Source organism: Perca flavescens, chromosome 21 (assembly GCF_004354835.1).
Source record: "Perca flavescens isolate YP-PL-M2 chromosome 21, PFLA_1.0, whole genome shotgun sequence".
NCBI lineage: Eukaryota > Metazoa > Chordata > Actinopteri > Perciformes > Percidae > Perca > Perca flavescens.
In genome coordinates, this window is record NC_041351.1 from 21,960,237 (window position 1) to 21,971,817 (window position 11,581).

Below are 11,581 nucleotides of genomic sequence, written 5' to 3' on the forward strand. Positions count from 1 at the left end.
AAGTCATTAAAATGTATCCTCTAAATCCAAAATCCAATGAAAAAATCGGACAGTTTCTAGCCGTTTCAGCAGCCTTCAGCAGGACTAAATAAGCCAAATTGTTGCTGCTGTTGTTCTGAAAGATATTAAACATTCTGAACTTAGCAGAACCTTTCCTTGTTTGTTTTTTCTTCATATTTGCAAAGTTAAATGATTTAGCATTTAAATATCCATTATTACAAACTTCAGTCTCAATTTAAAAAAGCAATTAATCGCGATTAATTACAGCAAATTGTGCAATTAATTAGTTAATTTTTTTTAATTGATTGACATCCCATATATATATATATATATATATATATATATATATATATATATATATATATATATATATATATATATATATATATATATATATATATATATATATATATATATATATATATATCTTCCTTGTGTTGTGTGTGTGTGTGTGTGTGTGTGTGTGTGTGTGTGTGTGTGTGTGTGTGTGTGTGTGTGTGTGTGTGTGCGCGTGTGTGCGCCCGTGCCCTTTACGCTTTAAACCAATTCCTTTTTTTGCTGTTCTTTTTGTCCTTTGTGCATTACTGTTTTTAATCCAGCTATATATCATCGGTTGTCTATAGGGTTTTGTGGGGACAAGCTAGCAGACATTTGCCTAATTATACATTCAGCAGGTACAGCAACAGTAGCATGTCCACCTGACAAATGCAAGTCCCATAATCACTGATGCAATGATGGATGCTTTTGCAAACAATTATGACCCTCCTTTTTACGCGTGCAACTATTACTCTGCATTTCATCATGGACCCTTATCCTTGAAGTCCGATGTGTACGATCCACGCGTGGCCGGTGGCTAACAAAAGCTTTATGATCTCACTTTAACTAAACTCTGAATTCAACAAAGAAAAATGTCGCAAAGGGAATTCCTTTAGTTATGGACCTTATTCCATACTGGCTTAGTTTCTCTGACCTGCTCCAACCTCAACGGCCTTACGGTTGTACACACACACACACACACACACACCAGAAGCCACTGGCGCCAGGGGAAGCCTTATTAAGCCCCTCTGACACACAGCTCTCTTTCAAACGTGCAGAGAAAGTGCAGATCCCCTCCTGTCCTGACTACCCGGGGGCTGTGTAAGTGTGTTTCGGCATAGTTGGTGTTTTGTTTGCTTCGGTGTGTGTGTTGTAATGCAGCTTGCTTGCAGGCCAGGTGGGGTTGTTTGGTTGGCTGAGGTTGCAGGCTCCTTGCCTTTGGATTTCTGGAGATTTCCAGGGGTATTTAGGTAAGCTACAGGTTAAATACAGGCTTCTTCTTCTATTCCATAAAAACAATAAGAGTGTAGACTAGTGTGCCAGCGTCTTGTTTTCTTACACCCACCCCCCCCACCTATTTCTCTGCTGTATTTATTATACACGACCTCACCTGACACTTTTTGCATGTTCAGCTATTACACGGTTTGCCTGCGACCACCTCTCCCACACAAATACACACGCACACACACGCTTAATCATAACTACACAAACACTGCACAGCTCTGATGTGTCTGTGTTTTTTGTAGGTGGGGTTGCCTTCATTTAAATAAATGTTCCACCTTTATTTAGACATGGAAATGTTTCCCCCAAGGCGCGGCACCATACATAAGTCTCCAGACAAGATTTTAGTGCCAAAGTCAAGCAGAGAGAACATGCATTTTAAACCGCGGAAGAAGTCTATTTTAAAGAAAATGGTTGATACAAGTATTGGACCTTAATGATACATTTATGGAACCACAAAACAATTTATTAGCGGCCACATTTATCTTGACAAACCACTCTTTTCTGACACGTTTGCTGCTACAAAGCACCGTATCTGGCATCATAGTCTGGAGCTCACATTTTCACCTTTGTCTCATTCTCTGCACCCCCCCCAGACCCAGCCAGTTCCTAACCCTATGTCCTACTACATGCATCACTCCCCATGGTGGTTTCATCGCTTCGAGACATTGTCCAACCACCTCATAGAGCTCATCTTCCCGTTCTTCACCTTCTTGGGCAGGCGAATGTGCATGGTCAACGGAGCCATCCAGATCCTGTTCCAGGTATCTCGCACACTGTTCACCAACTCACAGGAGCCGATGATAACAACACTAGTGCTGTTAGCATCTTGTGAGGAAAGCTGGTATATTATTTAGCATTATTCTTATTGCATTAAACCCGTTTACTGGCCTATTTAAGGTGATGTTCGATTCCCTTGATCTGTGTTTTATTGCATTATGTGTCACTGTGCACTTGAACTTAATTTGTGCATCATTTGCAACTGGCGTCAGAGAGCTCATGTTAGTGTAAGTCAATTTTGAGTGGCTCAAAATAAATCCGTACTCGCCGTCCACATGTTGGTTGAACTCCTTATAATGACTCCTCATACTAAAGTGATGTAATATTAACAATCCAGCCGTTGTTTAATTATGATATTGTGTGTGTCTTTTCACTTTGTCTTGTCTTTTGTGCTGTATAGGTGGTTCTGATAGTGAGTGGGAACCTCAGTTTCCTTAACTGGCTGACCATTGTTCCCAGTCTGGCCTGCTTTGATGATGCATGCCTGGGCTTCTTGTTTCACTCTAGAGGTGGAGCCAAGAAGGCAGTGCTCGAGATCCAGAACGAGGATGCAGCCGGATGCACCCCCACTCCCACCAAAGGTACTCCGGGGCTGTATTCACAAAACACCCTAGTGGTACGTGTCCATATAGGCGTTGTTTTCACAGCAGGAATTGCCCCGCTTTCCAGCGTTGCACGCTAGTGGGCTTGCCACCAGCAGTTATACATTATTCTTCACTGACCTCTGACAACAATGAAAATGGGCTACACCCACATACAACCAAACGAAGCCGTCGGATGGGGCTGTCTGCTACCAGACGGACCATAGTGGCAGCTTGTTTGAAACACAGTCTCTTATTTTACGAAAACAGTTAACCGAAATGTGTTTCTGAAAACATTCTATGCAAGAAGTAAGCTATGCAGATGCTAAATCCATCGTAAACGATCAGTTAAAAAGATTTAAGTGAGCTTTTGAGAGGCCATGCTGCCCGCTTCTCATTTGCATAAAGTTGCGTGGATTTATGCAAATGAGGAGCGGGTGACTCGACGCCCTGCTTCTCCAAAGTCCCTGCGACGCTACCAGAATGCATTGCACAGCTTCTCCCATAGATATAAATGGGAAGCGTGGAAATGACGCTGACAGTGGACATAAGGCTAAAAATAGAAAGACAACACCTTCCTTCCATCCATCCATCCATCCATCTCTTTAAATTTGGAATGTCAGTCCATTAAAATATTTAATGGTTAAGCGCACAATTGTCCATAGTTAACTCGTGATTAATCGCATGATCGTCCATAATTAACTTGCAATTAATCGCATGATCGTCCATAGTTAACTCGCGATTAATCGCAAATAAATTTTGCAAAATAAGTTTTTGTGTTCTAAATGTACTTCTAAATGTAAGTTTTTAATGCTCTCATCAACATGGAAGCGGACGAATATGCTTGCTTTATGCAAATGTTTATTATTATTGCAACAATCCACAACAATGGTGGCGTGCCTGTGGGAAGGGGAGGAGGGTGCCCTGCGTCCGCCATATGCTGGGCCAGCAAGTGGTATTCTGAGACTCAACGTACTCCAGTGGTAACTCAGTTAACATCGACAGTACACGCAAATAACTTGTTGAGTGAACCATCTGGAAGGGCTCTGAAACTGAACTTGCCATTCAAAAACACCCTTTCGCTTCATGCATTTCTTCCAAAGAGCTTTGTTTCTGCTAGCCATCCACAGGGTTACTGCTGCATCGCTTCCTGATTTTACCAAACTACGGAGCGGCCCGAGGCCCAAATCACAGAACGTGCGCGCGTTAATCACGCATCAAAAAATAAGTGCCTTTAAAAAGGAATTTGCCTAAACCTCGTTATTATCACGTTCATTTTGACAGCCCTACTTCAAATCACACTTTAATACACACAATAGGTCCAGAGACTCTTGTGTAGACATTGGCATCTCAGTAACAGTGGAGGCTAATGGGTACAGGAGGAAGGGAATTATGGAAGAAAAGGGGAATTATGGGAAGAAAAGGGATTAGCACTTGGACAGCTGAGAAGCTGGGAAAAGTTTGACATATGGTTTATGGGATTTTAATGTGATGTGGCTTACATTTTTTACAATACAGACTGCTTTAAATGTGGTTAAAGCACAAGTGGCCCCTCTCTAATTGGTCTCATTGGACCCGTTAGTGTCTTTTGCTTTATCGTAAGATGTGGAATATAAAATAGGCTTGTACCTGGAGCGTGAGCGTGTTTTAATCACTTCAACAGACCCAGACGGTCCTTTTTAGTATGAAGAGTTTTAGTTTTGGATTATGTTGATGTGTTTAACATGCGTGGGATAAGCAGGCAGGTAGGAAGGAAGGAAGTGATGTGGACTAAGCCAACATTTGTCAGCACCAGCTGTCCCATGATCTAACAGGTCAAACCTCTTTCACTGAAGTCATCATACACACACATATACACATTAGACTTAAAACATTTAATAGTACTAATCCTGTACCAGGAAACATGTCGTCATCCGTAAATGATGAATCCCTTTCTAGGCCTAACACTAACAAATATGTCACCTTGATTCTCTCATTTTGAGATCCAGGACAACTGGAGACGTTAAATGCATTATTTCTCTAAAAGTCAACTAACTTTAACAAGTAAATAAATGCTGTATCTGCTCCTTTTTAGGCAAATCAGGAGCGATTTCATCCAATCTGTCTAAGAGCTGTCTAGTGACTGGTGTTGCAGTTTTCCATTGCTGTGCTGTTTTTCAGGCTAATTCACTCTTTCTATTTGTGTGGGAGTTGACTTTATGTAGTCTCTCATTGCCAGACCTATCTCCACAGTGCTGTGGAGTAAGGTCTGGCTACACCACAGATGCATTCTGGGATAAGAGGGGGAAAAAAAACGCTCTGGGTTGTTTGCATTTCTTTAAACCTCCCAATCGTCTACGCTCCAGACGCAACGACGGTGGCTCTGCAAAAAGTCTCGGGAAGGAGCCTGTTTTGGTGGAACATTTTCAACCCGCAAAAGAAAACTCCACATAACAATATTAAATGAAGATAGTTACAGAATACTGTTCACAAAATACAGTAACAGGACCTGGATACATGTGTAGAGGCTAAGCCCAAGCTTTAAGCCCTTGAGGTGCTATTCCACGGGGAGAGTAATTGACTTCACTTTTTACCTTTTTTGATCAATGAAAGTCCAAGTCATATTTGCAGTTAAAACCTTTGGTTCCATTTATTTCCATGAGATCTTAGTTGGGTTTCCAGACAAATCACTGCTTGTATGTATGCCTGTGTAGTATTGTGGTCTTGGTGTGCGTGTGGTCAAAAACTGTATGTGGTTCTGTGTTGCACCCGAGGAACCAAAGATTGGTTCCTATTTAACACAAGGGCACTAATTGGCTCTTCCAACATGGTTTAAAATAATTACCTCTTACCAGTATACTGCCGTACTTCTTCCATAAAAATTCTCTCCAATCTGTCCCAAAACGTCCCTGTTGGAGACTAAATGCCTTAAAAATATTCTGTGTAAATCTCTACAATCATTCCCTGAAAGAACCAAGCAGGCCATTTTCATTGTGTAGCTTGCTCGAAGGTTGTTGTTTCCCGTAGCGAGTGCATTTTAAAGTGGCAAAGCCTTATAATATTTTTTGTTTAAGATTTTTTGGGGGCATTTTTAGGCATTTATTGACAGGACAGCTGAATAAATGAAAGGGGAGAGAGAGGGGGAATGACATGCAGCAAAGGGCCGGAGGTCAGAGTCGAACCCGGGCCCACTGTGTTGAGGAGTAAACCTCCATATATGGGCGCCCGCTCTACCAACTGAGCTATCCGGGCGCCCACGCTCTATCCTTTAAATGTACTTCTGTTGATCCCGACTATGCTCTATGCAATGCAGGTATGTGGATACGTCGGGTGATGAACATCGCTTTGGGCGTTCTGATTGGCTGCCTTAGCGTTCCCGTGGTGATGAACCTGTTCAGCTCCAGGCAGGTGATGAACACCTCCTTTGACCCGCTGCGTATCGTCAACACCTACGGGGCCTTCGGCAGGTACAGTACAGCCAGGGCTCTGATGATATCTGTGGATCCTTTTAAAACTGTTTAAAAACACGCCTAAATGGAAGGTCTTAAGATGTTTTTAAAAAAGCACTTTCAAGATCGCAAAAAAGCACATGCACTTTCAAATCTTGCACTCTCATTATTTCTGCAGTTTTGCATTTGTACACATCAAATCAGCAGCCTTCAACCCTCTTTCCCTCCGCTTATGAAGCATTTGGTTGGTTGGTTTGTTTTATTGGGATCCCCATTAGCTTCAGCATAAGCTAAAAGCTGTTCTTCCTGGGGTCCTGATATCTGTCTCATGACCATACAATTTGACACACACACGGACATTATTTCACATTACACAACATTTCACAAAATACAAATCCTATTTAAAATTGACAGCTAAGGCCATTAATCCTAAAAAAGAAAGACATTACGCTACTCCGAATGAATCTATTTTAAGCAATAAGGGATAACAAAAAAGCCCTATAACCGACTCACTACCAAATTAGTATTAGATATTGAAGTGTCTGCCCCCACCCACACCTCTGTCCAGCATTACCAAGGAGCGCACCGAGGTGATATTCCAGGGCACTCTAAGCCAGGATCCCAAGGACCCTGAGGCGCTTTGGGAGGAGTACCAGTTCCTGTGTAAGCCAGGGGACCTTTACCGACGACCATGCGTCATATCACCGTACCACTACCGGCTGGACTGGCTCATGTGGTTTGCAGCCTTCCAGGTGAGATGCTGAACGACCGCAGGAGATGATGCCAGTACCAATATCGGAATTTCTTTGACGATACCCAGCCCTAGCCAAAACACAAATAGAGACATTAGTAAATGGTGTAAGAATTCACTGTCCCCCCCCTCCCTTTTTATCTGGTTTATTAGCAGAAATCACTTCATTTTTAGGGCTTGTGTGCCGAAAATGAGTTCATGAGCCTCAGCCGTTGAGTACTGCATGTGGTATTAAGTGTTTCTAGCCACTAGGGGGCAGAAGTCTCATGTACTCAATTAAATAATATCACTTTTGGTATAGCCAGTCTCCATTAATCTTTTTTTTTATCTCTGTACATGTCAGTTTTCTGTCAGCCTCCATATCTTTCTCCTTGTCTCTTCTGGCGTTGTCCCTCTTTATGCCACACACACTCTTTTGCCTCAGAGCCTCTTACTAGAATACACTCTCTGTCTCTTTCTCCACCTCTGTGAATCCACATTTACGTCTCTTTCACACCCTGTGTGTGTGTGTGTGTTTTTTTTTTTTTCTCCTTTTCTTCCTCTTCTCTTGCCTTCCTTTCTAACACCTTGTCCCCGTCTTTTCATCCAGACCTACGAGCAGAGCGAGTGGGTGATCCACATAGCAGGACGTCTGCTGTCCAACGACAGCGCAGTCCTCTCCCTGCTCGACCACAATCCCTTCCAAGGCAGAGAAACTCCCAGGTAAACGCAGAGCACACACGCTCGTCACGGCGAAGACCCTCCTACTGTATGATGAACTTTTATTAGCATAAAGCGTTTTATGTCGATATCAACTTCACCGAAGCACATCTTTTTCATATTAAAGATCCACCTCTGGTTACAAAAATATATCTGTCATCAAACGTGTGTTGGCAGTGGTCGATCAAATGACAATCCCATGCTCCCTGTGAGTAGTTCTTCTCTGTGCTATAGCCCTCTCTGCTGCAGCAAAGAGCACATAATGTCTGTCTGTACTAAAATACTAAATCTGAATTATGTATTTGTTGCAGTGTCTCACATTTGAATTTGTTAGGACAATATATACCTCTGATGAAAAATATTTAAAAAATAGTATAATTATAATACCTGTTCCACCACTGTGGAAAAGAGGAGTAAAGTGCAGCACATCTGGCAGATTTTATTTTTTTATTTATTTAGCCTTTATTAATCTCATTGAGATACATGGCCTCATTCTCAAAAGAGAGCTGTTTAGGACAGTACACAACATTGGCTACAGACAGACAAACGGATTACAATAGTTTTAAGTATTAATTAGTAGTATACAAGACTCCCCAAATGTATAACAATATTTAAACAAAAGTGCCAAATGGACTCAAAACACTGAAGTACTAAAAACAAGAACAAGATTCCAAAGTTGTTTTTTTTCTTCTAGTGCCGTTAAAATAAGTTTATTTCTAATTGGAATCGTACATTTATGAAACAATTCCAAGTTGGAACAGGTTCTCGATGCCCAATGATCCTACCAATGATGATGATGACCAGTATCGGCCATTTGGGCTTTTGGAGACGAGACGCCGACATTTTAAAAGTGCCTTTGTTTCATGGGACTCGACTCTTTTTTTTTTTTGTGTACTCGTCCCTCTCAGGTGGGTTCGAGGGGAACATTTCAGGTACAAGTTCAGCCCGCCGGGCAGCAGCAGCGCAGCTCAGGGGAAGTGGTGGCTGAGGAAACGCATTGGAGCCTACTTCCCTCCCCTGGACCTGGAAGGACTCAGGGGCTACTTCCAGTCCAGGAACTGGCCCCACCCTCACATCCAACCAAAAAGGAGCTAAAGCCCTGATCTCAGACTACAGGCGTCGATGTTGGAAAAGACGTCAGTTTTTAAAGTCTGTTTCAGTGGGACGCTGCTGGGGTTGAACACAGGTAAAAAGGACCAAGGATGCCTTCAGGTTTTTTTTTTTTTTTTTTAGATTGCAATGTTTCCTGAAGAACTGCGTGGTAAAACCTGAAATCAAACATCTTGTTACTCCCAAACAATGTGATACTTGTCAAGGTTTCATTGAGTGAGGTATCTATATATCACAAATGAGGTGCTTAATTACTGTACTTTGCATCTTGTTAAAGTAATTATATGTCAGTATTGTTTATGACTGTCGACTAAAATATCAACATTAAAACAGTTTCCATTCAAATTTAGTTTTTCCTTCTATTTTTTCCCCCCAGTTTTTTTTTGTTCAGTTTTTTGACCGACAAAATTTTTCAAGAGGGTCTGGCTGCAGACCTCCAGTGTCAGGCTGCTTCCGTTGCAGGCTCCACTTTCAGGCTGCCCCCAGTGTCAGGACCGGAAATAACAAACTTTTTGTGCGTGTCTTGAAGGAGTCTGGCTCAATCTGTTCCCACGCTAGCCTCCAGCTAACGTTAGTTTAGCTAATAGCTAATTTGGCGGACCGCTAGGTGATTATAGCAGTCTGCCGTTAGCCTCCACCAGGAAGCTAACGTTAGTTTAGCTAACGGTTAATTTGGCTAACCGCTAGCTGATTGTAGCGGTCTGCCGTTAGCCTCCACAGTTAAGCTAACGTTAGTTTAGCTAACAGCTAATTCGGTTAACCGCTAGCTAAGACAGCATGTAAACTTTATGTGCCAGTTAGTGTCCAAAACCAGCTGTAAGTTCAAAGATTACTTCTAGTTTTTATGTATTGTGATATCACCATGTTTCTAGTTCTACACCCGTTTCTGCAGGTGTTGTTTTTGATATTTTGAATTTCTCTAAAGAAGATTGCAGTGCCAATTTGTCATTTTATTTTCATTATTTGTAAATAAACCATCTGTTGAAAACGTACAAACCGGTGTCTTGGGTTTACTCTGTGGCTTGGGGCATAATAGCTGAGATTACTTCAGTATGTATAACCCTCTGATCGGACATTAACTTGTGTCAATAAATACATTTTCCATTAGGAAATGCATATTCCATTAAGGTCAACGTTTTTACATGGACTAATGTCGCTAAACTATAGCAGAGACTATGACTATATATGAATGGCGTTTATTTTGACACTGGATGTAGGCTAATGCGATAATAATGCTGGTAGACTTATAATGCAACTTATAAATTCATGTTTTTCGTGTTAGTGTTGATTAATTTTAAATTAATTAAGAATAAATCAACCACAAAGAGGCTTCTTCCAAAAGTGTGTATACAGTAAAAGTGTCTTGCGCATAAGAGATCGTCCGATAACCTGATTGTCAGTCAAACGTTAACCACCGTTAGCGTAACGTATTTATTACAAACCATCCACATTCAGTATTATCATTCGGCAATTTGCAAACGTAACCCGTGGATTCAGCGTGTTCAGTCCTTTAAGAGACGCACAAAAAGTTTATTTCCGGTCCTGACACTGGAGGCAGCCTGAGAGTGGAGCCTGCAACGGAAGCAGCCTGACACTGGAGGTCTGCAGCCAGACCCCTCTCAAATTTTTGGTTGTGTCACTTAGCATTTGACTAGCTTAGCTCTAGCACACTTGTGGTGGTTTAAAGTAAAACACATATTTTGTCTAAATAAGCCATATAAAAACACAAACTTGCAGAAATTGTGTCAGCCTTCCTTGTTCTTCGCAGGGGATAGAGGAGTAACGGACTAAAATGTCCCCCTCTCTTCTTCCACTATTTAACACTTGTTGAAATTGTTTAGCTACTCAGTGAGGTTTCAACAAACGGACATTGTGCATTTTGAAGATAGGTCCTCGAAACAAGCGTTTCCCTGGGCTGAAGGCTATATTGGAAAAAGAAGAAAAAATCTGGGGGTGTTAAGTTAGAAAGAAGTGAAGTGAGGTTACCAGACCTCTCTAGCTTGCTAGCGGCGCAAGGCTACATTAGCCGCTACTAGCATAACGCACCAAAACTGTCTGCGGTCAAGTTGCATTTTGATAAGGTAGATAAGGTTCTGCTGCATTTAGCAGAACCATTAATCTCCAAAGTGATAATTTGTGTATCAATTACTCACCCGGTGTTACCTTGAATTCTTGAAAACAGTGAACGAAGACTCACAAAATGGAGAGACAGAATTGCAGCGACAAGGACGTTGTTCATCAGTGCAAGGTCAGTTGAAAACAATTCCAAGCAATACAATTCAAATCAAATAAGACCTAAAAACGTTTCCGTGGAGGTTTACCTTCTGGAGGTCCAGCAGCTCTCACCTCCCCAGCTATAAACACATACAATATACAACTAGAGAGATTATATATGAATAAATTAAAAGATTGCAAAAGAGTTAGGCTGTCATATCATTTCAGTGAGTTTCTAACATAAACCCGTAATGCTGCATTACAGCAATAACATGATGTGTTTAACAGTTGAAGTTGAGATGAAGGGAAAACCATTAGAAATGCAAATAAATTAAAATAAATAAGAAGAAAATTGTACTGGATATTAGTCACCCGACACAAACCTGTCTCTATGGCTCTCTGGTAGGCATTATAGTAACACAAAGAGGCCACTAGATGGTGCTGTTCTCCAGGTTATTCATTCTAACTGGGCTTTGTGCTTCCCTCACCCACATTCACCACTTCAGCACAACACTACTCTAAACAAATGATCAGTAATAATCACTACTCAAAAAACATACTACAAGTGTAGGCCTACACCATGGTACCACACCTTGGTACAGGTTGGATATCTTTGTGTAAGTCAACAACATCCCCTTCAAAAGTTTTTCAGCCCCTAATGTGCGTGAGAAATTCAAAAGTACATAGTGACTGCGAATGCT

The 11,581-nt window shown here is 41.5% G+C and overlaps 1 protein-coding gene across 2 annotated transcripts in view; it reads left to right on the forward strand.

Annotated features, from left to right (window-relative positions):
• The window catches only part of lmf1 (lipase maturation factor 1), a 28,960-nt gene extending 19,680 nt beyond the window's left edge, over positions 1-9,280 (forward strand). For both annotated transcript variants that reach the window (XM_028567359.1, XM_028567358.1), the window contains exons 6-11: positions 1,914-2,081; positions 2,498-2,678; positions 5,971-6,124; positions 6,675-6,858; positions 7,447-7,559; positions 8,465-9,280. In XM_028567359.1, coding sequence (XP_028423160.1) covers positions 1,914-2,081; positions 2,498-2,678; positions 5,971-6,124; positions 6,675-6,858; positions 7,447-7,559; positions 8,465-8,651 — 987 coding nt within the window. In that variant the 3' untranslated portion in view covers positions 8,652-9,280. The remainder of the gene's footprint in view (positions 1-1,913; positions 2,082-2,497; positions 2,679-5,970; positions 6,125-6,674; positions 6,859-7,446; positions 7,560-8,464) is intronic.
• The last annotated feature ends 2,301 nt before the right edge of the window (positions 9,281-11,581 follow it).